This window comes from Syngnathus floridae, chromosome 11, assembly GCF_059516105.1.
Source record: "Syngnathus floridae isolate MCC-2025c chromosome 11, RoL_Sflo_1.0, whole genome shotgun sequence".
NCBI classification, from domain to species: domain Eukaryota; kingdom Metazoa; phylum Chordata; class Actinopteri; order Syngnathiformes; family Syngnathidae; genus Syngnathus; species Syngnathus floridae.
The window spans coordinates 8,965,514-8,991,841 of NC_142423.1; the positions used below are offsets into that span (position 1 = coordinate 8,965,514).

General features: G+C 40.9%; 1 protein-coding gene and 3 long non-coding RNA genes across 7 annotated transcripts in view; 1 reads left to right on the plus strand and 3 right to left on the minus strand.

The window, feature by feature from the left end:
- The window catches only part of LOC148390903 (uncharacterized), a 38,378-nt gene extending 37,564 nt beyond the window's left edge, over positions 1–814 (minus strand). The window contains exon 1 of the long non-coding RNA XR_015861229.1: positions 409–814. This is a non-coding gene — a long non-coding RNA (uncharacterized LOC148390903). The remainder of the gene's footprint in view (positions 1–408) is intronic.
- Positions 394–26,316, plus strand: atg7 (ATG7 autophagy related 7 homolog (S. cerevisiae)). Of its 4 annotated transcripts, none has more exons than XM_088389260.1 (19): positions 394–524; positions 1,618–1,786; positions 1,906–1,960; positions 2,247–2,364; positions 2,431–2,508; positions 2,587–2,703; positions 3,482–3,628; positions 3,709–3,797; positions 4,314–4,435; positions 4,900–4,990; positions 5,300–5,444; positions 5,521–5,679; positions 7,601–7,795; positions 7,877–8,110; positions 9,102–9,217; positions 10,133–10,208; positions 11,304–11,384; positions 13,931–14,053; positions 25,854–26,316. In XM_088389260.1, exons 2-19 carry the CDS (start codon positions 1,633–1,635, stop codon positions 25,884–25,886), a joined length of 2,133 nt encoding a protein of 710 aa, XP_088245386.1. In that variant the 5' UTR covers positions 394–524; positions 1,618–1,632; the 3' UTR covers positions 25,887–26,316. The 4 variants fall into 4 exon arrangements, with proteins under 4 accessions (XP_088245386.1, XP_088245384.1, XP_088245385.1 ...); XM_088389258.1 differs by having other exon boundaries at positions 430–850; XM_088389259.1 differs by lacking the exon at positions 394–524 and adding an exon at positions 866–1,008.
- On the minus strand, positions 1,118–6,052 carry LOC148390907 (uncharacterized). The gene is made up of 3 exons (XR_015861230.1): positions 5,544–6,052; positions 5,288–5,450; positions 1,118–5,081 (listed from the first exon to the last, which is right to left on the minus strand). It is a non-coding gene; the product is annotated as an uncharacterized LOC148390907 (long non-coding RNA).
- LOC148390908 (uncharacterized) lies at positions 6,075–24,398 on the minus strand. Its single transcript, XR_015861231.1, has 3 exons — positions 24,240–24,398; positions 24,009–24,177; positions 6,075–8,082 (listed from the first exon to the last, which is right to left on the minus strand). It is a non-coding gene; the product is annotated as an uncharacterized LOC148390908 (long non-coding RNA).
- Positions 26,317–26,328: the final 12 nt, after the last annotated feature.

The window sequence follows — 26,328 nt, forward strand, 5'->3', positions numbered from 1 at the left end:
CAAGGATGTGTATGCAGCTCATTGCAGAGATTTTTTATTTTATCTATATATAACTATATTCCCAGTCATTTTGAAGCCTGAACCTAATTTGTGCTGATTCAATATTTGGTTTGCAGGAAGCTCAATCAGGCTCTAATTGAGCACATTATCATATTTTACATCGGCTGTTATCACAGTGATTAAATCTCTGACAGGATAGTAATGAGGTAAAAATGATGCAATATTTGAAATTAATTTATCATATTATCATAATATTATAGAAAAATGCTTTATGCTGTGAAAATGGTTGATTCTTGGAATTATTTGACAAAACATGCCACAAACACGTTGTTATTAAGACGCATGATAACAATTCCTCTCTTTACGCTTTAATTCAGCAGTGTACTTTTTCGACGGTGCCTTACTCACCTGGTCCTGCAGCGTTCCCCAAACTTCCTGGATCGTTTTCGTTTAAAACAGCTCCTTCCGGAACGTTGGACCCCAATGCTCCACAGCGATGTTTCATATCAAGTCTTGAATTGACGGTAGCGTTGAACGGGATTATCAACGTTTAGTTCGATTTGCTTTGCACAGCAGTGATCGCGCGGATGCACAGTGTTTATAACTTGTGCGCACTTTCACAATGAAAAAGACCCGTACCTACAGCTTTTTGTCAGTATTCTCCTTCTTTGTCGTTTGTGCATTCGTGTTAACGTTTTTATTTTTTGTATTTTACTCAATGATGTACGCACCATAAACTCGGCAACCTTCGTGTTTTAAATTCGGTTGACGTCTATACCCATGATGCACTGTATTGTGGTGCCTTGCGTAATCACGTGACCAAAGGAACACGGAAGCGAGGATCTCCAAGGTAAACGATCAAGCTTAGGCTTCAATTTTGACAGCGTTGTTTGGCTGCTTTTGACATGAGAACATTTGGAGAATGCAAGGCGGTTTTATTCGCCTAACCGTGCTGCACCCATTCACAAGCGTTGCGTGAGACTTTTCTTTAGGGATCGTTGGCTAAAAGTAGGTGGAAAAAAAAATCCGAAATATTCGATGGAGTTTTGCATCTAGCATTAAAACCCCGCGGGTTATTATTTAAATAAAAGATAAACGACGTTGATGGTAAGGAATAACACTAAATGCATATTAAAATTGTTCACTACACATTTTAATTTAAGAACGACATTCTCGGTTTAATCATTTTAAGATATAAAATCAGGCAAATCAATTATGCATATCCTGAAAAAATCTTTTTCCTGTGCGGGGTTTGTTGTAAAATAAAATGCCTCTACATCTGTGTTTATTCTCGCACTGAGTATTTCTTATAACGTCAGACAATTCAGTCCAACCAAAAGCACTATCATTTGACATTGATAAAATGAAACAACTAATTTAAACTAAAAGTTACTTAGTTGAATTAATTAATAAAAGTTATACTTTAAATAGATCCAGTGAAAACTGTGATGAACAGAATAATTCAGTAGCAGATAGTGATGAGTGACACAGCAGCTGAAACGGTCACGTGACTTTTTCTTAATGCGTTCCTTGCACCGACATGAGGTTTCAGTCATGAATTGGACACATGCACTGATGCGTCGGTGTTGATACTAATGTGTCAATTGTTTTTGGTAGCCATAAAGTGTCTTGATGGCGGCATCCAACTCTGCAGAGCTCAAGCTGCAGTTTGCACCCTTCAGTAGCGCGCTGGAGGCAGGCTTCTGGCATCAGCTCACGGAGCGAAAACTCAATGACTACAGGCTGGACGAGAGTCCCAAATGCATCAAGGGGTACTACTACAATGGTGAGATGCAAAATATCATCAGATACAGATCAAACGGTGTATTTTTCTCTGTGACAATAAAACATTTTAATCAGGGATGGCCAACTTCATAAACACCTCAACACTTGTGTTTCATTCAGGCGATCCAGTTGGTTTACCCACCCGTCTGACCTTGGAATTCAGTGCGTTCGATGTGTAAGTTGGAGGACTTGTCTTTGAGCCAAGAGAGCCAGATGGCAACAATTTGAACAGATGAAGAGGGGTCCAAATTGTAAATGAAAGGTGTCTTAACTGTGATTGACAGTCAAGTGGGCTTTGCAGCAGATGGCACTGTCATAACCTCTTTGACCAAAAGCCTCGTTCGAATCTACTTTGTCAAGCCTCACTTCAGTATCACAAAGACATCACACCTTTGTGCAGTTCAATCAAAACTGTCAATTATTAATGTCAGAAAACCACTCTTTGTATTTTTGAACAACAGAGATGGGTCCACACCTGCCCATTGTTGTGAGGCTGTTGGGAAACTGTACAACACCAACACGCTGGATGCCTTCAAGAGTACTGACAAGAAGGCCTTGCTGGACAGAGAGTCCGAGGAGGTAAAATACTGCACATCAGAGGTAGGGAACATAAACGAGCAACCTTAACAAATGCTGTTTTTGTAGCTTTGGGCTGCCATACAGTCCGGAGATGCGCTCACAGACCCGAGGATCCTCTGCCGGTTTATTCTGCTGACATTTGCGGTATGTGCAATCAGCGTTTTGTAACATGTCACATGCAGTTTAAGGTTAGCTAACACTTTTGTTTTCAACTTGCACCAGGATTTGAAGAAGTACCATTTCTACTACTGGTTCTGCTTCCCCGCTCTCTGCTTCCCAGAGGGTATAAAGCTCATAAAGGAGCCTTCTGTCTTGACAACGGTTTTCACAGCAAAGCAGGTTGATATTATTTATTAGCTTGGTAAAAATTTGCAATTTTACAATCACCCAGAAATTTCATTTCCGTTTCTGTGATTATGATCACACTGTTCCTCTTTTGCCATTGTTGTTATCCATCTTTACTGACATCACAGTCACAGCGCAAACACCAAATTCATGTTGGAATTATCAACATTGTATATCAGCACTTGCATTATTACGATTTCATAGTGGCATAGAAGATTAAAAAAGTCCAAACGTCCCGTCGTGTAATTTATTTTGTAATTTAAAACCCGAGATAGACTCATAATAATCTGTAGTCTGTAAGTGAAAATTAATATATTGCCAATTTGACACACCACAGAGAAGTTGTTAGGAAGCCTTCCAAATTTGGATTAAAAACACAATAATTCAACATTCCCTTCAAACATCTAAAATATGTTTAGACACAAATATCTAAATTCACTTTACAGGTCCTTAAAAATGCCATCAGCAGACTATATTTTAACTTGGTGTCCTCACAGAGGTCTTGGGCAATACAGTACAGCCTTGGCTCATTATTTTTAATGAAAAAAAAATATTCAAGAAATCAATAAAATTCCTCAGTGCCTCTTCCGTTATGCATCACATTTCATTACGCTTTATTAAATGATGGATATTAAAAAGTATAAGTTATTCATGATTGCCCTTCTCTTGCTGGATAGCTATATAGCAGCGGGGGGTTCGTTCGATCTCGCCACCATACATCATAAAAAGTTTTCTTATTTATTTATAGCCTCTAAATGTGTCTCTGCCTCAGATCTCAGCTTTGCAGGAGGCCTATGATGGCCTGTGTATCAAAGGCAACACCACTGCGGTTCCCTATTTCCTAATGAAGTATACGGATGACGCCGTTCACTTGGCCCCATTAGCAGAGTGGGGGTCATTCTTCGCTGGCACGCAAAAGGTTTGTCTATAAATATTTTTTTGCCATCATCCTGACGCTGAATATTATACACATTCCTGTTTACGGTGTCTACTTTCTAGGTCGCTGTGGGTGTGTATGACCCGTGTACTCTGTCTCAACATCCAGGATGGCCTCTGAGGAATCTACTGGTCCTCTTAGCCAGCCAGCGGTAAATTTGTGTCTTTTTTGATTGTACCATTTTCCTGGCCACATTCACTTTGACAAGACGTTCTTGTGCAAGCGATTTTTTTAATGGCCATAATGAGATGATATTTAAGAATTATCACAGTGGGCCAGTGGCACTATAGCAGATTCTTGCCAGCTCATAAATGCCACCCCCCCCCCAAAGTGTAAACCTTTCAAATCATTTGCTGCAATCACTGACTCACGGGCACTTTTTAGCCAAAGCAAACGTCATCTATTTTGTCCCACGTCTTCCTAAGCAAACCGTTAAAACATAATTGTTTATTCTGCTGATGGGAGAAATGTCTCATTTTTGCCAAGTTGTTTTTCCCTTGAATTTGAGTGTTGTGTTGTGAAAGTGGCTCTTCAGAACCATATTAGGGAAAATGCGCTACTGCTATGTGAACTTGTTTGGCTAATACCCTGGTGAGAATTTGTCAATGTGTGAGGAAAACAATTCACATTGCATGCTGATTAATTTTGCATTTATTTTTTGTGTTAGGGGTGCAAAGGTGGAAACAGTCGAGGTGCTATGTTTTAGGGACAGAACCCTACAGGGAAGCCGCTCCATTCAACACAGTGTCGTTTTTCACGTCAAACTACCTGAACTTCCATCTGACTCTGGTAATCTCTTTGGGGGGCAAGGGTTGTCTTTTTTTTGTTTTAAATAATATAAACCAGCACAGTGTGCTTGCCTTTGGTCGGTGGCTTTTAAAATTCTAAGTAGAAGTTGTTGTTTTGTTTTTTTTCCATTCGTAATCGGAATGAAGCCTCAATTTTTTATTTTAAGGGGTGTTTAATATGGATGGTTCAATGTCTTCACGCATGATTTTACGCTTCACTTCCTTCATGCATAAGGGAAACGATGGATGAAATGATAATTGTGGGAGGGGAGCGGTGGCACTTAGTCATCTGTGAAGATTTTCAATGAGTTCAGATGAGTTTACCTCATCTGCCTCTCGGAAAAAAGCTTCATAATTGGCTTAATGAAATAAGTCTCAAAAGTATTTGCCGTCCGTCGTACGTACGTTCTCTTTGTCGCATATACAAGTAGATCTTGTTTATTTTGCTTTTGTTAATGTCTACAGCATGTCCTAAGAGTGTTGGTTGGGAAAAGAATGCCAAGGGAGCGATGGGACCCCGAATGGTCAACCTCAGTGAATGTATGGACCCCAAAAGGTATTACTTAAAAAAAGAATAAAATAATAAAGCCCATACTTAACTGTAATGTCATTCATCAGTAGATAGCAAGTAGCAAAATGGCCGCCCCCTGAAATGGATAAAAACGGGTCAATTTTGCTGCTTAATTCATATTCCACTAATATTATATTATTCAGATTACCCATTAAAACCACATTTCCTGACATGGATAATTAACAAAAGATTTGCTTGGTTGTGTAATATTGTGAAACAAATAAAATACAAAAAAAATCCATAAAGCTGAATGTCCCAGAAAAGATTTTTAACTGTGCTCACTTTCTCTTCCAGGCTTGCCGAGTCATCAGTCGATCTTAATCTGAAACTGATGCGATGGAGATTGGTCCCTTCATTGGACCTGGACAAAGTAGTCAGCACCAAGTGTCTCCTGTTGGGAGCAGGAACATTGGGCTGCAATGTGGCCAGGACACTGATGGTGAGCCTGAAATAGATATATAGACGTAGTTACTAAAAAAAAAAAAAGTCAATAAGTCAATACTTTCCTTGTGTAGGGTTGGGGAGTGAGACGCATCACCTTTGTGGACAATGCAAAGATCTCCTACTCCAATCCGGTACGGCAGCCTCTCTATGAGTTTGAAGATTGTCTCGGAGGTGGAAAAGCCAAAGCCATAGCCGCCGTCGAGCGACTCACCAAAATCTTTCCTGGTGTGGTGAGTTCAGTTAATATCCACAATAAATATATGGAGAGTATTGATTTGTAATATCTACGACCACATATGCTGAAATGTGTAGACATCAGAGGTTAGTCTCAAGTGGTAAACTTGAAATGTCAAGCAAATGTCAAGTTAGTCGAGTCAAGTCATTGCTTTTGTTTTCTTCAAGTCGTACCATCTCGCTCACTCACAACATATATTGGAGAAATAAAATCTGATTTACACCTTAAAGGTTAAATTAATAAAAACTGAGTTTGGAATCAAATCTATATCCTGTATGGACTGCGCCCGCTTTTGAGATTCTCACCCTATGCCAAGGAAATGTCTAAAACTGGCGACTTGAATCTGACTCTTCAAGTCACGTGACTCGAGTCGAGTGTCCCCCCCCCACCCCCCACCTCTGGCAAACATGAATAATACAATTGCTTCTATTTGAGGTGTGATGGCTACATCATGCAGAAGATAAAGCCTTGTGATATAAATTAATCCTTGATAGTGCATCATTGTTTTTATTTAATGAGCTCTATCCGACAGGACATTCGGTACTGTCAAGAATGTGTCAATTGAAAAAAAAAAGTTCAAATGAATATTGATGAAGGAACAGCTTTGTGCTGATGCGTGTGGCTTTGCTTTATAATGAATGATTATTTTTCTATTCTCTGGTTGAAAAGAGAACTGAACAGTTAGTTTAGATTGAGCATTTTAAATCACATTTTTAAACTTTTTCAGGAAAAATATGCCTTAAAGTTCAAACTATACTGGAGTTGGATCTACACGTGTACATTTTTTGGTAATCCAGTATATTGTTAAGCATTATCTGGCAATGCTCAGTTTAAAGTTTTGAAAGTGAATTTCATTAAGCACAGAGTTGGTCACCTTTTCTATTCCCATAATGACTCACTGTCTGACATGACAAATTAATTTCCCAGAGGATGGTGAGGCCAAATCTGCAATATCAAAGTTAAATGAAATCCACAAAATTTGCAATTAGACCTGAAAGGTTGCTATAGATAAAAAGTGATGTCTGTATTTTTCTGGAAGGTAGAAGTCGTGTTCGCCTATTTACAGATTTGTTTTTCTTCTAGAAGCAGCCGCAACCCGAAAAACAAGCAAAACCTTAACATATGTGTCAAAATATTTTTAAAAAAAAATCCTAGTATGAATTATCAACAGTGACTCTCAAACTTCCACATGCATTAGTCGCCACGTTAACACAAAAGCACAATTGCATACACGCACTTTGCATCCTGATCTGAATGATCGTCTTGCGACTTGAAATGCCGCATGGACTTCAGCCAACTCTGAAGGTTTTGCAGTGCTTGCGTCAAAGTCAGCTTGAGGTTGAAGGCCCAACAGCTTCCCACGCCAATGACTCACTCAGAAGGGTATTTCTTCTGCTTATGCTGCTGCTAATGTGTATTTATTTCTGCACTGCTTTGTCACTGGAACTGGAATAGCCACTGCCACTTCCATGGGGGATCATTTCTATATTTTGGTCTTGCATGCCTACTATCAATCAAGACTATAAACTAGTTCATTTATTTATGTTATTTTTCTGGTTGATTGAGTGATTTTTTGTTTTTCATTTTTTTTAAAGTTAAATATTTTAATAAAATGTTTATCTACGCTTAAGTTTTTAGTACAGGTGCTTTAAACTGGTCATTTAAAAACAATATAAAATAATCTTGATAATAGAGATTCGATAATGTGAAAAAAAAATTGCGCTATTTATTCTTTTTGCTGTGTGGCCCAGCGGTTGTGTTTTTGAGTATCCAGTAGTCTGTAGTCAGTAGTCAGAGGCATCCTCCAGGGAAGTCATTTTCCACTGGGTTGCTCAATCATTGATGGAAACCTGACATTTCTGATGTTCTCCCTGACTTTACCTCAACTAAACCCATGCTTTTCCATCTTTCATCAGAACGCAGAGGGCTTCAACATGAGCATTCCCATGCCGGGCCACCCGGTGAACTTCTCCCAAGCCACTCTGGCCCAGGCGCAAAAAGATGTGGAGCAGCTGGAGAAGCTCATCTCAGAACACGATGTGGTCTTCTTACTAATGGACACAAGAGAGAGTCGCTGGCTGCCCACCGTGATCGCTGCGAGTAAGAGGAAGGTAAGGATGGAATCTTGTGAGAAAGCTCATGATGGGGTGAATATTGTTGCTTCACAAATTGTCATCCGTCTGTTTCGGAAGCTGGTGGTCAACGCTGCTCTGGGCTTCGACACGTTCGTGGTGATGCGCCACGGCCTGAAGAAGGCTCGCCAAAATGGCGGTGGCGACGCGGACTCTTCCTGTTCATCCGCGTCCTCTTCGTCCTCCACGCCAGCTGGCTCGGCGTCCTCTGTCCCCGTATCTTCCCTGTTCTCCAACATTCCCGGACACAAGCTTGGCTGCTACTTCTGCAATGATGTTGTGGCACCAGGAGATGTAAGGACACAAAGCACATACTGTTTATTTTGTCATGAGGTGTGTGTCAGTTTAGCATTTTAGGCTATTCAAGGAACTGAGATGACAGTTCTGCAAAATTCAACCTGTATTTATTCAACCAGACGACTTTCCAGATGATATGTTTTATTCTGCTACTTCTCAAAGCATCGCACTCATTGACCTTGACAGGTAGCTGTTTTTATCAAAACACAAGCGCGTTTTGTTGCTCTGAAACTGCCAGCTCCCCGCTTGGTGCGATTAGAAAAAAATTCCTCGTGCAGGCTTATTATAGTGACCACGTGAAGTCAGATTATACCTTTCAACATAACAACCCACTGTGAAGCTGAAACAGAATTTCGTCTTTTTTTCCTTTTTTATTTTTTTTCTTTAGGCTCCACTGATGCTTTCTGTTTTGGTCTTTTTCCTCCCTCACTGCATGAGTATGAGTCATTTTAGAGAGCGCACTCATCAGGTATTGAAGGCTGTGTTCAATTGTAGGTGCCGTTCAGCTGCTCTCTGCTATGATCACTCTAAGAGGCTTACGGCTAAATTCTGAATGCAATTCTCTATTTTGTAATGCATTCATCTAAATTCAGAAATTTTTGTTTTTCAAAATGTGTCAGCTTGCCCTCCTTCCACACACATGTGCGCGTGCCGTTTTAGGGAACGTCCATCACCCTGACGTGTGTCCTTGCATAACTCAATGTGTAGTTTTTTGTTTTTTTTTAACTCTGGATTTTTTTTTTTTAAAACTCTGAATTTTTCCTAGTCATACGCAATACTTTGTTTCTACAAATCTTGCATTTTCAAAAATATCATCTTTAACATTCATAGGAAATCACAATGTCCCATAACTGGGGAGCTATCAAAGGGAAGTGCAATTGAGCAAAAAGAAATAAAAGTGAGCGTGCAAGAAATATAGGTAGTATCTGATACAAATAGACGTTTTTAATCTCGGTGGTTAATCGTTTATTTACTTTTTTTAAAATAGTCAACCCGGGATCGGACTCTGGACCAGCAGTGCACTGTAAGCCGACCAGGCCTGGCTATGATTGCAGGAGCCCTGGCAGTGGAGATGATGGTGTCCATTTTGCAGCATAGTGAAGGGTGAGCGCAGTTGCCACAGCAACGTTCTCCTAAACAAAAGTAATGACAGCTGTGTATTGTGTGTTAAGTTGTTTTTTTTCAATGCGTAAATGTTCATATGAAAGAATTGAAATAGCTTTCCGGATTTAGAAATATGTAATTAGTGTATTACTTTTTCTGTATCTTATTTGTCCCATCATGACCTTTATTTTTGTGGATTAAGATGTGACAAACTTTGAGTCAAACATTGAAATGATTTTCAACGGTTGTCATTTTCCAATAGATAAATGTCATTAACTATTTAATTCCATTTTCGATACTGCTTATCCCCATTAGTCTATCTCAGCTGACTTTAATGGAGAAGCAGAGTACATTCCAAACTGAAACCGACAGCTAATCAATATTAACGGCGAATCTCTTAAAATATTAAGATGGTTGCCCCCTCCCCTCCTTTTTTGGTCAACTGAATGTGAATGTCAGGTCCTAAAATTGGACATAGTCTGATGTGCAATTCTTGGTGGAAAATTACAATGTGGTTGTAGCGTGAATTTAAATTACTGCATAGTGAATGCATCTGAGGTGTGATAACTCAATTTTAAGCAAACGTGATATATTTGCTTTTCTTGTCTTGCATATAAAGTTTTGAGTCCTTTACCGTAACCTCGTGGCTCTACTTATACTGCCATGTTTTTTTTTTTCTGCATCTCGTAGCCAAGGTTACTCAGTACCATTCAAAACGTCAACTTGCGGCTTTTACATTCCTGATGCATCGTCGCTCTGCAAGTGCTAATGACCTTTTATTCGTTAGTGCTGCTTTTCCCCATGGCGGCAGTGTTTGATTTGTTCCAAATTGCTCATCATCACTGCATGGTATTCACATGATGGATGACTCCTCTCTCCCTCCCTCCCTCCCTCCCTCCCACCCTCATCTCACAGAGGCTATGCGGTAGCCAGTAGCAGCGACGACCGAATGAATGAACCTCCAACGTCGCTGGGCCTTGTTCCTCATCAGGTACCAAGGACTCACTGTTCAACACAACATGGTGCCCTCATATAGTTCCTCACACTCTCAATGATGATGCAGTGCACTTCTATAGTACTTTGAAATCCGACCACATTAAGGAAAACAGTGAAACCTCCAAAAGTGAAATCTTGTAAACTTAAACCAGCCAAATTAAAAGTAGTCTAATTAAATTAAAAGACTCCGTTTTTTTCACCTTGTAAATGAGTACAAGATGATTTTGTGTATGTAGATAGCCAAGCTGTGCTTCTTTGCAACAAGTTCAGGTGTTAACTCTCTCACATGACATTTGCAGCATCATCATCACTTTGTATTCATCACACTGACAAATTCTGCCGTTTGCGCGACACATCTGCTGCTCATGGTGTCCAAGGAAAACGGCATGAATATGTACTCCCGCGTGTGTTTGAATAAGTGGTGATGAGGATGGAAGGTGATGTGGCAAATGTTTCCAGCTCTTTTTCCTCTGTAATTAAAAGTTGCGCGATGCCAGGCAAGGCTTAAAGGAGCTTAGTTTTGTAATGTTGCAGTGACCTCTTGTGGCAATGTGAAGAAGGTACAAATTATGCGTTTGAGGAGGTAGTTTATATTCATAAGTCTTATCAAATTATTACATCCTCTAAATGTCCATTAAAAACAATACTTTTTATGATTATTTTTGTTGTTTTTTTTTGCTTTTGAATTTATTTTGGGGTAAAATGTCTATTTCTATTATTCTCAGCTTAATATTAATATTGTAAATAATTTTACTATTTATTTGAAAAAAATATTGACATTATACTGTTGAAATATTTCTAAAAAAATATTTATTTATTTTTAAATCATACAAAATAAGATTGCTTGTGTAAGAATGTACAGTAAGTGCTGTTCATATCCCTGCCACGAGAGAACGCCCTCCGCATGTTTTTCAACCATGGGATGCACATGAATTTGAAGCTGCTCCAGAGGCCTTCAAACGCCGGATTTATTGCCTGGCTAAATATATCCGTGACATTTTAACAGGAGTTGCGTGGATATAAATGTAATGTGTGTTGATATGTTTACAATGTCAGCAAGCAGTTTAGTTTTTGATGCCTCTCTCCTCAGATCCGCGGCTTCCTCTCCAGGTTCGACAACGTCCTGCCCGCCAGCCTGGCCTTCGACAAGTGCACCGCCTGCTCGCCTGTTGTAAGTGGCACAACATTGGCCCCCCCTCACACACATACACACACACACACACACACACACACACACACACACACACACACACACACACACACTCCCCACCCTTCCCTTTCATCCACCTATAACTGAAGATTGAGAACTACTTTACATCAGCACGGTGGGCGGTGTTGTTTTTGACTTGTCCCATCAGGATTAAACATGGCGTGTGACCCAAAATGCAGAAATGAGAAGGGGGTGGGGGTGTTGTCTGTATGTGTGTGTAGAGAGGGTGCTGCAGGGGGGGATTCCCATAATTCCTACTTGCTGTAAAGTCAAGAGAGCGTGTGTTGAAATGTTGCTCCTGGAGGACTGCGGAATGCCAAGAAAAGCTGGGAATTCAATCAAGGGGCAGTGTCTCACCGATGTTCACGGCTGTCTTACAAGCTTGTGTGTTTTCGGGCTATAGTCCTGCCATTTGGTCTCGAACAAAGCAGCGTTGCAATATGTTGCATCACACGCTGAAGATGACATGCAGAAGGAAGGGCTTGATTGATTGCTTCGCCGTGCATGACATCTGAGTTTTATGCAAATACGGCAGAAATGTGTACGAGTCTATTCAGGCCACACATTTTTGTTAAAAAAAAAAAAAATTAAAAAAACATCAAGCAGCTATGGACACTGACCGAACTGAGTTAAACTGTACGGCCTGGTGAAAACGTGGCTCGGGTGTTAAGAGGGAAACAGTGGGAGGAAGTGAAAGACTCGCCAAAGTCTCCCTTTTATCCCCCAATCTCAATGCGGTCTTTGTGTCTATAAAAAGGTCATAAAGCCAACGATCACACTTTCATGTGAAGCGCGATCCACAAGAAAGGGGGATAAAAGTTTCTCCAATTACGTTGCTAAGTGTCTCGTTTCTGTGACTGATGAGATTATTAGCACAGTACCAGCCAGTGTAGTCGAGAACAATCAGGAACATGACAGAGGAGGAAAAAAAAAAGACAAAAAAAGGTTCCATTTTGATTTGCTTTAAATCGCACCCACACGCTTTCCCGTCCCTGTGTTGCCTTTGAGCCCACTTTTTTTTGGGTCCTCTTTCCATACAATTTCACATCTCAATCTGCAGTTTTACACTTTTGGCTCTTTCCTGCTCCTTCTGCACCCCGCTTCCCCCCCACTCCATTTGTGTGTCCAATCAGCAAGCCGTTCATTCGAGTGTATGTGTGTGCGTGTGTGTGTGTGGGGGGGGCAGTCAGCTGTGTCCTGCCAGGTCACTATGGAAACAAAACAATTCAGCCCCTGTCTGGGTTGGAGCAGTTCATGTAGAGTTGGGGTTTTTTCACTATGTGTGTGTGCGTGTGTGCGTGTGTGCGTGTGTGCGTGTGTGCGTGTGTGCGTGTGTGCGTGTGTACGTGTGTGCGTGCTTCCTTACTCTATGTTGGACCGCATGCCAATAAAACTACGCGACGCAAAGTAAAACACCACTGATGTGGATTCGTTTTAAATGATGCCAGGTGCCTTTACTATGAGCTACTTATGCTAACACCACCAAATATGATACCTCTATTCTTAGAACTTGTAGGGGTTTTCCATGGTTAAATTCAAATTTTGTCCCTAGTTGGCTCTACTTGCTATATATGATGATTGACTATATGACTTCCACATGGTGAGAAACAACAAGACAGATCGTGCCTTAAATTGCTTAAAAAAAAAATCTTGTTCATTTTGTTCATTTTCAATTAATGAAGTCAACACCCCGTGCTTGCAGCGTCTCACACCACATGTTGTTTATGGCCTTTCACTTCCTGTGTTCTTCTGAAATCCGCCGAGGCTTTCGTGGTTACTTAATAAGTCAGTGCATAGTTTGTGTGTTTTCAAAGCCAGCGACAAACGTGCCGTGGAGACCATATGTACATTTACACAGGCAGTCAAAGCCACTGAGTCACTAGGTGTTTGCTCATCGTCTGCACACACAAAAAAAGATCATGGGCTGAGAATGTGTGACACAAAAAAATGAGAGGAGAAACTGTTCAGGGAAAAACAAAATTTAGGGGCTTAGCTTATGTTATCATTTAATAGACACAGCAGTTAAGAAGGTGTCTAGTCAGCAGGAAAACGTCTCACTGTTAAGTCGATAATTAAAATAGCAATCCTGCAAAGTGCAGGTAGCGTTTAAAGGGACTGATCTGTGACTAATCCCTATTTGACAACCCCCCCCCCCTGCCAAAAGTGTCCACTTATAGTTTTTCATGACTAAAATAATGTATTCAAATCATATTCCATCCACTATTTACTTTCAAACTCAATAAAATACATTTTGGCTTATACACACATGGGCTAAATTGTTAGTGCTCCTCTGTTAATGACAGAAAAACTCACAGTTGTCACAGAACTAACTTGAAAAAAGTAATCTTTTTTTATTTTAATCAAAATTAACGGGGAAAAAAAAGCTCATGAAACATGTCTGGACAAAAATAAAGATTGAAAAGATGCCAGTAAATTGAGTCATTAGCTTGGCAATAAACTGGATTAAAAACTTGCTCGCTTACATTGTGCGTTTTTGTTTTGTCTAGGTCCTGGACCACTACGAAAAAGAAGGCTTCCACTTCCTGTCCAAGGTGTTTAATTCTTCACACTCTTTTCTTGAGGACCTTACGGGATTGACATTGTTACACCAAGAGACCCAGGCGGCGGAGGTAAAACACACTCTCACCACAAAGTTGTCATCATTGTCGTCATTATTGATCCCCATTGAGACGAATTATATTTGGACTAAACGGAAGGTCGTTGAAAAGGTTAAATATTCATCAGTGGCTTGTGCAAGATAGCTGCCATAAGATGACAGCCAGCTTCAAAGGCAGATATAGCTGCATTGCCTCACTCTGTTGTCGTGGCAACAACACACAGTATATATGCCACTGCGGAAACCAGCGGTGTAAAGTTCCAAGAAACATCCCAGAATACTCTGCGGTGGAATATGAGTGTTTCTCCTCAAGACTCCCCTCTGACATGAGAAAGAGGGGGGAGACAAAAATAGGGGGAAGGAGTGGAGGGGTGGGGGGGTCAGGTCTTGCCAAGCTGTGGGAAAATCCCACGTACTTCCTCTCCGACTCCTACTCATAACACGGAGGTGGAGGAGCGAGGAGAGGAGGCAAAAGATATCAATGAAAGAGAAAAAAACATACTTTAAAGAACCTTCTTCTCTTCCGTCCTCCTCGGGACTCCTTCTCTCCATCTCCTAACATCTTTCTCCTCTCTGTTTGATGAGAGAGAGTCTCTGTGGCCTAATCAGAAGATGAAGTGATTGTTTTTTTCGTGCTCAGCCCACAAGCACCCCAAGTCTTTCCGGTAAACACATTAGCCAAATTCATGGAACTTGAGAACAAATTTAGCTTATTAGAGGCCATTCCATTAAGGGCTCTGAACCTTTTAACCATCTCATCCTACAGGATGGCTATTTTTTATTATTATTATTTTATTGTTGGAACCCTTTTCACAAGGTTCGGAATAATTCATGTCAAAATCCTTTTCAGAGCTTTTTGGATTTTCCTTCCACACAAATGGTTGTTGTAGTTCTACAGGAATCGATTAGCGTTCCCTGCGTGACTCATTTGTATGTTAAAAAAAAAAAAATTCTTAGTATGTGCTCTTATTTTCCTTAAAGATGCTAGTGTGCGTATGCGTGTGTAACTTTTCTAATGCACGTCACCAGAGGGCTGTAATATGCACTTAGGGCCTATTTCGAGCGAACGGTAACCTGAGAAGTGCTTTTCATGCGGTCACTGCAGGGTTTTTCGAGGAGTTCAACTTTGGTTAACGTTTAGACTGAACGCTCGCGTATGTGTGTGTGAATGGCGCCTTTGTGAGAGCAAACCCGTGGAGATTCGGTTAGGAGCTCTCACTGGGATGGAAAATGTGTGCCGTGGGTCTGGCGTCCGGCCAGTTAGGTGCGTGTGTGTGTTCTTAAGTTGTTGCATCATTCAGGTTTAAAGGGGGGAGAAAAAAAAAAGTGAGTCCGTCTAAATTGGATTTGGCCTTTGAGTTAAAAGTTTGATTTACAGTCACTGCCTCGCTATTGTTGGACCGCAGCGCTGGGCTGTAACTGCCTATTAAAGCCAGTACGCTGACTTTTATATCTCGCGCGCCATCCTCAATTTGCCCTTGCAGCCGTCATACTATTCAAGCTTGTGCTGCCTTAAATTGTTGTGACTTGTTTTGTGTTTTTGCAACGGAGAAAAGGATTGACCTTGAAATTAGAGTCGGGTACGAACAAAACTTGTCTCCTAACAATCGCACTTCATGCATGCTGTGTATGTTCTATTCATTCATTCATCGATCCACGTAGCATTCGGTATGAGTCACGTCCTCCTCCATCAGAAAGATGAGTTCTTGGTTTCCTACAATATATTCCTTTGGTCATTTCCAGTAGACGTTTGTTTTGTTTTGGTTACCATGAATCTTTCCGTGTATGTGTGTGGTTATCCCACACAAGAGGATGCGTGACCAAATGACCCTCACAATACAAAGACGCTTTTTCTGCGGCCACCTCCTGCAAAGCGGGCCCCGGCCAGTAAGTCACAAGACCCGAGCGGCCATGTTGACCTCTTGAGAAGACTGTCTCACTTGTCACTCAGTTTGGTCCGCTGACATGTGCGAGCCCCCTTTGAATACAGTCGTCATTTCCTGTTCGGATTCTATTTTCCATTGTTCAATGGACGCAAACATTAATTCTGAAGTCAAGATTAACATGATTTGCAACCATCACACAAACACTCAGCGATTAAATCTTCTATTTTTCTAACTTGTATAATTTTCCCAGTTACAGTTATGCAACAACAATGGCTGTTATTAAAGCTATTTCAATGAAAGTTGCATCACTTTCTGCGTCACTATATCCAAGGTAATCTCCAGATGTGTTTGTGAGCGGTTGTTTGATAATAGCATGCCACTAAATCACCCCCCACCCCTCCACCTCCGAGCAGGAGGAGCAGCAGGACACCAAGCCCACCTACGCTTACTCCGGTCGCAGCTCCCCTACGTCAAAACACAACTGCTGACGATAAAGTTGATTTAGTTTTGCTGGCCGTCGGCGCTCTCAGGCTCTCCTCTTCCTGTCTCTCTAGCCCACATAAACACGCCGACGCAAACACACACTCAGCGGCGTCAGAGGGCCCCATGTATGTCAAAGCTTTATCCAAACACAGCTACGGTTGCTACATGCAGCAATTATTACCAGATGGAGAAAACACATTAGGGCTGCCTTTTCATTAGCAGCCTACACACGTACTCGTTTTTAAGTTTTGAATTTCAAATTTTGTCCTTGGATGGTCTTGACTCTCTTGTGTCGACACATGATAACCACAATATTAGAAACAGCTTCTCAGTATGATACAGTGCAAACCGCTACTCTCTAAAGTGAACATTACAGTTATATGCTACGACCAAGCCTCACCACAATTAGTAGGGAACAACTAAAAAAAAATGCTAGCAATTGGAGAAAAACTGTTTAGAATTGCTTGTATTAATAGTTTACACTATAACTATCCCACAAACTTTGATCCAAAACACATTTCAAGCTTATCTTGCAACATGAACCTGAAATTAAATGACTTACAGATTTGATTTTTCGAAAAATTCCCCAGTGAAATTACATGCATGCAGTGTAGGCTCTCGGCAAACAACCCAGGCTAAACTAAGCTCCGCCCCCGACTTAAAAAGCTTGTTTTGCAGGGCAACAAATGGGAATTCACTACAAACAGTTTATTTTTTTTATGTTAATCATAGTTCTAATTGTCAGACACAAACTACTACGTTTTGCATTGGTTCACAATGGGGAACCCAACAGAACCATGATTTCCGGCATACTGTTAGTATACCCTGTTTAATCATGAAGAAATTCTTTGCTGCGACTTGAACTTTCTCTCGGAATGATCCGCTTTTGTATTTCTGTGTATTGCCTACAAGCATAGCACGCATGCCAGCACGCATGCCACCGGCATTCTGTATCATGGCTTCGAAGCATGCGTGTATTTTGGTGTCATGTGCGTATGCAAACGATCCCGTGCTCGCCACGCTAATAATAAATACTCGCGGGGAATACATGTCTGCTATGCACATGCATAGTCCACCTTCCTTTCTTTACATAGATTCTGCATTCAGTACAATACCCTGAGGTGGGGGGGTAAATCTAAATTCAGCAACATTATGACAGTCGGCGCTTGACTTAAAAACCTGCCTCGTTAACCTTTTGCAATTCTGTCTTGCTCAAAGGTTACGGTCCTTTCAGGATTGTATTTTTATCTTCAACTAGATTCCTCTTGCTTGATCCTTCAACTTCTGCACATTCGTGGCATACAATGGAGGCCATTGTCAAGTGTAATTATATTCGTCTTCTTCCTGGGTGGCTGCTGTATTAACTTGCAGCAAGCCTCCCACTTAGATGGAATCGATTTTCACAGAAAAGGTTTTGAACATTTTAGCTATTCAAAGATTTGAGTCGAGAAGAAATCACAGATTCCTGTTATTTGATAAATTGACATTGACTGCTAGCTCTGGTAAAACAAAAAAAAATGCACCTTTGACTTTGATAGCTGTCAATGGCCATACTAAAGTAACAAGTGAGAACAGAAGTTGCCGTGGCAACCCTGGATTATATGCTAATTAATATTGGACAATGTGGAAATTTTCATTCATTGATTTCTTATCTATTTATTTTGATAGCATGAAATAAAAATCTAAATAAGTTATTCCATCAACTTGTATATTTCTAAAGAGTCTAGATTGTTTCCAAACTATAACATGAGGCATTAGGCAACACACATTCTGTGTCATGGCTTAGGTAAGCAACGATGTCATCATTCCTCAGAGTCCATTCTTTTATTCGGTCCCTGTCGAGGTATGCAATGCAAAGAATTTGGTCCTCGCTGAGCTATTCTCATTTGAAGGCTGCAACCATTCATTGATTGTCGTCGCTGTCATTTTTTCAAAAATTCACATCTTAAAGCCAGTTGCAATCAGCAATTTAATCGACAAGTCTCTCTAAAAGCCATAAAACAACCTCAGCCTTCCAAAAAACATTTTGATTTGAAGCGGCCATTACTGGGTACATTTTGGTTATTTGCTGGGGTCTGTAAAATTGACTGTTACTGAAATGAATCAATGAAACGATGAAAGTGCTCTAAATGTTTTTCATTGGACAGTAACGTTATAACCAGCAGGCAATAAGACCAAGTTTTTTTTTTTTTTTAGCTAATTATTACTGTTCTGTTTATTATGAATAAATCCATCCATGGTAGTTGGTGTCATGAAGGGGTGCGGGTGGAGGGCAGAGGGGACGCATTGGCACCGACAGCAGCTGTCCCTCGCTCATACAGAATTACTATCATCAATCATAGATGAGTTATTTTCATAAACAGGACCCTTAAAGCCATCTTTTCCCCCCACACGCATGAGGAAAGTATGTATCCTATACATGGCTCCTGCTTACTGGCGCCAGTAAGCCCAGTGAGATGTCTTCTTCCGGACTGGCAGCTGGCCGGCCAAAGTCACGGACAGAAAGAGCCGTTAAGACGTGGTTGGACCACTCGGCATAATTTACTTCTCTATTTAGCACTGATCCATCTTTATCTTTGCTTGCATATCAGCACTATTCCAAAAATCTATTTTAGTTGTGCATTGGTTCTTTGTGATGCTCCTGTACATTAAGGAACTTTGGCTGAGGATGTTTTTATTCCATTTTGCTTGTTAGCAGCTGAGCGCTAATCTAAATTCATTCATTTGCCACAATTTGGCGCCAAATCCTTGGTTACTAAGAAAGTAGTAATTGGTGTCATGGATGAGAAAGAGCTAAACTGATAGACTGATATTTTAGTGGTGTCAGGGAAAGAGCCAAGTTTAGCCTGGGTTAATAATGGAAGTTACAGAGAGTCTTTGGATTTCAAGTAGATTTTCTCAAATCAAATTTTTATGGGTAATATAAGATTTTTTTGAAATTATTATTAATAGAGGCATTGTTTTATTGGCTTTTTTGGAGGGGAGGCACACACACACACACACATTGGTCACAATGCCAACTCTTAATCTCTTTCCTCGGGCACTGTTCCGTCCAGCACATGGAGGACAGCGATAGGATCGAGCCCTAGGAAATCGACAATGAAGAACACACACACACGGGCACACACAGCATGCTTCATAGACCTAAACAGACAGAGACAAGGAGATACACATCGTAAGGCATAATTACCTTGAGCGAATTTATCTCTGTAAAAAAAGAACAGCACAATATGGATAGTTGGTTACGTTTGTAGCTGTTTCAAACAATGCTTAATAGTTCAAAAGTTAAAAAAAAAGATTTGATCCTAAAATAGTGGCACAAAGAGCCTTTGTAGTGGAAGACCGACTGCTTGTTTGTTTCTCATCGTTTGTGGTTTACCAGGAACTTTGCGACAGTACTTTTTGTCAAGGCTTGTAAGCTTCATTCAAGCTTTGGTTCTCTTGAAGGCCTCAAGTTTTTTTTTTTTAGAACATCGCACCGACGGAAAGGCTTTTGGGATTTCATAATTTGGGGTTTTGTCGTATGTGTGTGTGTTTGTATGTGCTTTTTATGTAGGGGGGGGATGTCCTTCCAGCCATTGCTCATCTGACCACACATCATTTGGCTTTGAGTCATGTCTCTAATTAAACATAGGGCAGGTCTCAACTGGCAACACTTGCACACACGCCGTCTCTCAAGTTGTTATTACCGTGCGGCCCGCTGCACATAAAGTAATATTGCCCAACCACAGCGCAACTGAGAGGCCTCACGCTTGTTTGCTCTTAAACACACTCAAATTGAGATTTGCTGCCACTTATTTTTTCAAAATGTTTACAGATGAATCCAAATTGGATTTAAGTTGATTAATCTGTGATTGAAAGCCTGAATATATATAAAAAAAAGCCTACGCCAGTTAGAATAAATTGGCTCCTAAAAAAGTTTTCAAACTTCCTCAAAGTTACGTTGTCATGCAATCTTGCTCACAGATCAAGAAGAACAAAAAAAAGAACTCTGGCAGTAAATATTTAGTTTGTAACCAAGGTGTTAAAATTGTGACGTTGGTGAATATGACTCAGAAAATGTGTTGATAACCTTCAAGTGTACAGGAAGCGTGTCAGAGAAGTTACCGGAGGAGTGGGGAGCCCGATAGAGGGACAGGAAAGAGGGACATGGGAACCAGGCAGATTACGAGGTGTGACAAAAGAAACAAGACTGTAGCGCTCATACTCTCCACTCAATGCCAATTGTGGATCTTTCAGCTATTCTGCTCGTTGACTTTTCTCACCGTATGCTATTTTTTCTCTGGCTTTTGTGTAACACAAGGCTATGACGCAACTGTCAACAAGTCTTGAGGCATCTCAGAAAAGATCCTTGGAGAAATTTTAACTCTTAGTTCAGCCTGTGTTGAAGTTAATATTGAAGCGGAATAGCGGCAATTCAGATTTGTTCATTGATAATCACAATTTGTAAAAGCAGAGGAAAATCAAAATTGAAGTCCGATCGTCTCAGAGTAAGGGCATCATGTGACCCACTGGAGAGAGTAAAACATTTCAGGAAAAGTGACATTGAGGGGAAAAAAGGGGGTCCATGTCTGTCGGAGTCCCGGGAGAAACAACAGGACTCAGCTGTTGCTCCACAGGCTACCACACCCGGCAGAGAGCCACTCGGTTTGTTGTTGTAGCTGGCCTCTATAACTCTCCAGAGTCCAGCCAAGGTGAGGAGGGGGGAGGGACCCGACGTACAAAATAGACAAGAAGAGCAAATATGTGAAGATTAGACCAACACTTTTTTTTGTCTTTGCTCCGTCATGATGCGGTTCAGCTCGGATCTTTGGGCTGGTGCTTTGTTGGATTAACCCCAGTTTATGAAAACACGGGCGGGGGAGGGAAGGGGGGGTATTGATGGGGCTATGTGACTTTGCTGGGACTGGCTCACGGGCTCTGTTCCCAGCCAAAAAAAAAAAAAAAAAAAAGTGCTGTAAAACGTCACCACTTTCCCTCTTGTGTCACCAGCACGTCAGCCGCCCTTCACCATAACCTCTTGGGTATCCCATAATATGGAAGCAGACCACCAACACCGACCTCCGCTGTAACTCATAATAATTCAGCTCCGTCTATTGCCGGAATACAAGCAGGATTCTAAAACATTCAGAGTATCGAGTTAAAATTTCCAGAGAAATTCTGGTCAAATTCCAATTTATTACTATGGTCAAACATGATTATATTCCTGTCCTGACATTATCAGAACTTCCCAGATTTAACCCGGTGGTCATGCTATTCTTTGGGCCCGCCTCTTCCTCTCTCCACACCCATTTCTTCCTCTTCCTGTCCCTGTGATGAGGTCGTGCACTCCCTTCAGTGTTCCCTCCTGAGAGGTCTTAATGAGGCCAGGAACAATGAAAACGCAGCAGGGACCACGGACAATCCATGGCGGAAATGGACGAGTAATCATTTCAAGGAGGGGGACGCTTATGACTCTTTGGTGAGTCAGTCCAGCCAAACAGAGAAAAATAAGAGTTATGTTGGATTTCTGGCCAATTGTGTTCACTTTGCTTTAACCCTACTTGTGGAGAAAAACTGACCACATGACACGATGCTGCGAGAAGCACCTGCAACACAAGGCTTCATTGTGACCTGCAGGTCACCCGTCTCAGACAGCGACTCACCTTTGACCGTCTCACTCCATTTTAAACAGCGCCCGAACACACTGCAGATTCCCGCCATACCACTCAGGGAGTCAGAATGTCACATCAGACCACATGAGGTCATTATTTTTTGGGCAAACTAGTCATGTTACCCTTGGGGCTAACTAGTACCTTACAGGCAACTTGTTTTAATTATCTTTTTTACATGCTTTAAAATATATAAATATGTATAGTACATGCACAACAATAAAAATAATATACTAAATTTCAAAAACTATAATGGCAATGTTTTGACTTCATCAAGTTCTCCTAAGAAAGAGTCATAAAACACACAAAAAGCATATTGAACCCTAAAAATAGTTTTCCATTGTTGCTTTTTCCATATTTCCACACTGCTAATCAAAGCTTTGACATCGGCCACACCACCCATACCGCATGGCCCATGTTATTCTCTCCAAAACCAATATGTATTGTCCTCATTTTTTTTTCTCCTGCAGCATTTCAAACATGTCAATTAAACCGAAAACGCTGCCATCGTCTCAGTTTCTTTTGCGTCACCCCAAAAAAAAAAATCCTCCTTCTTCCTCTTTCCTTCTTGGTAGGTAGCACAAACCACATCAGTGTGTGTGGCCCACTAATTGCATCTTACATGGAGCCAGTCTCCATGATGAAAGCTCCACTTTGTGCTTTGGTGTCACTTTTAATATGTAAAGCAGATGTGTGTTTAATGGCCGAGCCCATCAGCGGTTGTGTCAGAGAGTTGCGCACCCACCGAGGGCCCACCGCCATATACGCAAAGTCCACTTACTGTACCCGATTGTTTGTAGATTTTTCACACTGGAAGCATTGCGGTACACGTTGCGACCTTTCATTCTTGCGGGTTTGATTATCAAAAATAATTTCTCTAGTCGTTTTGCCATTTGCTGTCGACTGAAAATTGACAATGACAAAATTAAAAAAACAAAACATTATGGATAGTGTTTCCAGACGCCATCGTATTTGTTTAGAGGCCAATAATCAATGGTGATAAACTGGCCGGTAAACAGCTCATGTGTCCGATCCCATCTCGGGATTAAGGATGCTGAGATATCAGCAGCAGCAGAGCTGATGGCAAACACAAACACATTACATGCAGCTTTAGCAGAGAAGCGTCTTTAACTTCCGCCGGGTAGCAGCGATAAGACACATTTTGCATTTAAAGATGGCTGCTCGATGGCAGCCCGGCCAATCTTCTCTAAGCATGCGTGTTTATTTGTGTGTCCTTTTTATATGCCCTCCTCTTCTCATTTATAGTGCTAGCACAGCCTCCGAGTTGAATTTGTTCCGTGACAAAGATTGTGATCAAATATGCTTGTAAGGCACTTAAAACCTGAGTGGGATGCGGTTTTACTTTGTAGTATGTAGACTGTCGCTATCTAGGCTTGGCATATGTAAAATCTTGGCTCTTAACACAAAGTAAAAAAGTGTCTCTGGAACAGCTTGTAACTCTGCTACTTGTAAACTGGTGTATACTTTTAAATAAAGATGCCACAGTACGGTTACATTTAAGATTGGATAGCTAGCTAGCTTATTCGTTAGTTTATAGTTGGTTTGTGTAAAAAAAACAAAAAACACTCAACCAACATTTAGTTAGTAAGTGGGATAGCTACATTTTATATAGACCAAGTTTTGTTATGTTGCTGTTTTACTACGGCCAACCAGATTCCCCATTGCATGCGTGTTGCATTTTAGTGTTTAACAAATATTAGCTTGTAAGTCATTTCACTCGCTTATCTGTTAACACAGTGGTCCTCAACCTTTTTTGCGCCACGGACCGGTTACGTGTCAGAAATATTTTCGCGGACCGGCCTTTATATAAATAAATAACACATTTATATAAACAAATAATGCATTTATGATAAATATATAAATACAATGAAATAAAATGATACGACTGGCATAAAACAAGTATAAACCACATAAAAATAAAACTCACAATTACGTTGAATTTGTGGGAGCACTGAGCTTGTTTCGCAGACACTCGAAGTGGTTAAGGTTTGTCTTTTAATGCAAGATGCTTGGTCTCCAATGTGCCGAAGCAGTTTTGAAGGCTTCATTCCCTCGTTAGCTAGCATGCTAGCCTGTCGCCACATATGCAGAGTCACCTGTGGCGATAAATCCATATTTTGAGTAGGACTCCAGACATTTTCTTTTAAACGCAGCTTACCTTTTTTAAGAAGTCGTAACCTCTTCTTCTTCCGTCTCCTCATTGGGCTTTTTTCCCTTTCCGAAGAAGCTTTCCTTTCTGTTTCTTGCTCCTTTTTGCTTGCTTAACGAGCTTGACTGGGGTGACGTCACATTACCGCGACAAGCGTCTTGACCTTGAATTAACCTATGTCAAGAGACACAGCTACACCCACGGATGTAATTGGGAGAGAATCGCCTATTTTTTTTTATATTTTTCAAAATAAATTCTTACTCATTTTTGCTAGCTTTGCGGGCTCAACTGGGGAAAATTGTCTCTTGACCCGAATTAATTGATCGTCGATTAAAAAAAGAAAAAAAACATTCTGTGCGGCTTGGCGTCCTGGTACCAAGTGACCCACGGACCGGTACCGGTCCGCGGCCCGGTGGTTGGGGACCACTGTGTTAACATATTCTGGCCCACTCAACTTGTTGGCTTCACTTTACTGCGCCTATTCAATGTTACATAAGAGACCCCTCTCCCCCTTTACCCCACTTTCCGCCCCCCCATCTTTTATTTTGTGCAAATTACACACACACATGCAGTCACATACACATGGATGAGTGCAGCATGGCGGGTGTCCAGAGAGGCTCACCGCCTTTCAAAGAGCTCTTTGCTCGTCATCCTTTTGATGCCGGCTGGCCAGCACCACTGTTGTCCTTTGATATGAATTTGTCCTCATTCTCCACACTGTGAGGGAACCACAGCAGCCTGGAGCCAACCACGCACACCAAAACCACGTCCCAGTGATGCCCCGCGGCTAAGTGGCTCCTGCGCATGAGTTAGGATCCGTGTCCCCAGTGTGGCCGCCTCCGGGGTCACTCCATAGTTCTGAGTGCCGCCATTTTTATGTATCATGTCATATTAAGGCTGGATGATTTTGAAAAGTATTTTTTTCACTCAAACTTGCAATTTAATGCACTATTATTTTTTCACTGTCTTGAGTGCATGTTTTTGCACATAAGTCACAATACGAGAGAATCAAATTTATGCAATGAGGCCTTCCTCAAAGTTAAGGAGCAATTGCTCGTCCCCACTGAGGCCTGCACTGGAATCCTACGTGGTTTAAACCAGCACTTTCTAAGGAATGCAGCATGGATGTGTCAAATGTGTGTGTGCGTGTGTGTAACATTCCAGGCAGTGTTAGAGGTATGTGAATTACGTCTTACAGAGCGGGAATGTGAAGAATCTGCTGCCACGAAAAGACCACTTTTGTTTACTGACGCAGTGCTGCCAATGAGGCTGGTGCTTGCGTGTGTATGTGCGTATGTGTGTGTCACATGCTCCTTTCATTTCCTGTTAATAAGCTTTCAGTCATAATTGTAATTACATTAGAATGCTCTGAAGTAAAACACAATCTGTTTCCACATTTTATAGTTTTAAAACACATTTGTAGTAAATTTCTATTTGGTGTTTTTTTTCCTCACATTCCTCAGTTCATTATTATTTCATTGGTTTCCTAGTCAGCACTCGATAACCAAATTTGAACTGAATTATGATGTTCGAGCTAACTCAAGATGGCGGCGGCAATGAGGTAGTTCATTCAATTTCTGTACAAAATTTGGATTCCTAATGTGTTATGTTGTTTTTTAACAGATTTGGGATATGAGTGATGACGAGAGCATCTAAGGAACCAAAAATCTTGAGATTTGGAACGTCACAGCCATCATGTTTCACATCAGCCCTGCACATCATGAACGAATACAGGAAGAGTTTTGAGGTGAAAAGACCAAAACATCTTCTGACAAGTTTCCACTAACTGTTATTCCCACAAAATTTCTAACCTTGAATGTACAATTATTGGTGTTTTGATAGTTAATATGTGACCTTCACACACTGAATGTTCACTTATGTTTCATGGTTTTTGAAAACAGGTCTAAAACAAATTGTGTAGTCATCAATTTACTTGGTCACGGTATTATTTTCATGTGCAATAAAACAAATATTGCCACTTCTGTACTCATTACACATTGAATGTCGTTTGATTGTACTAATTAGTTTCATCAGTGTGTAATCAACTAAATACTGGAGCAAAACTTAAAAAAAGGTGTCTTTTGTATCTCGATACGAC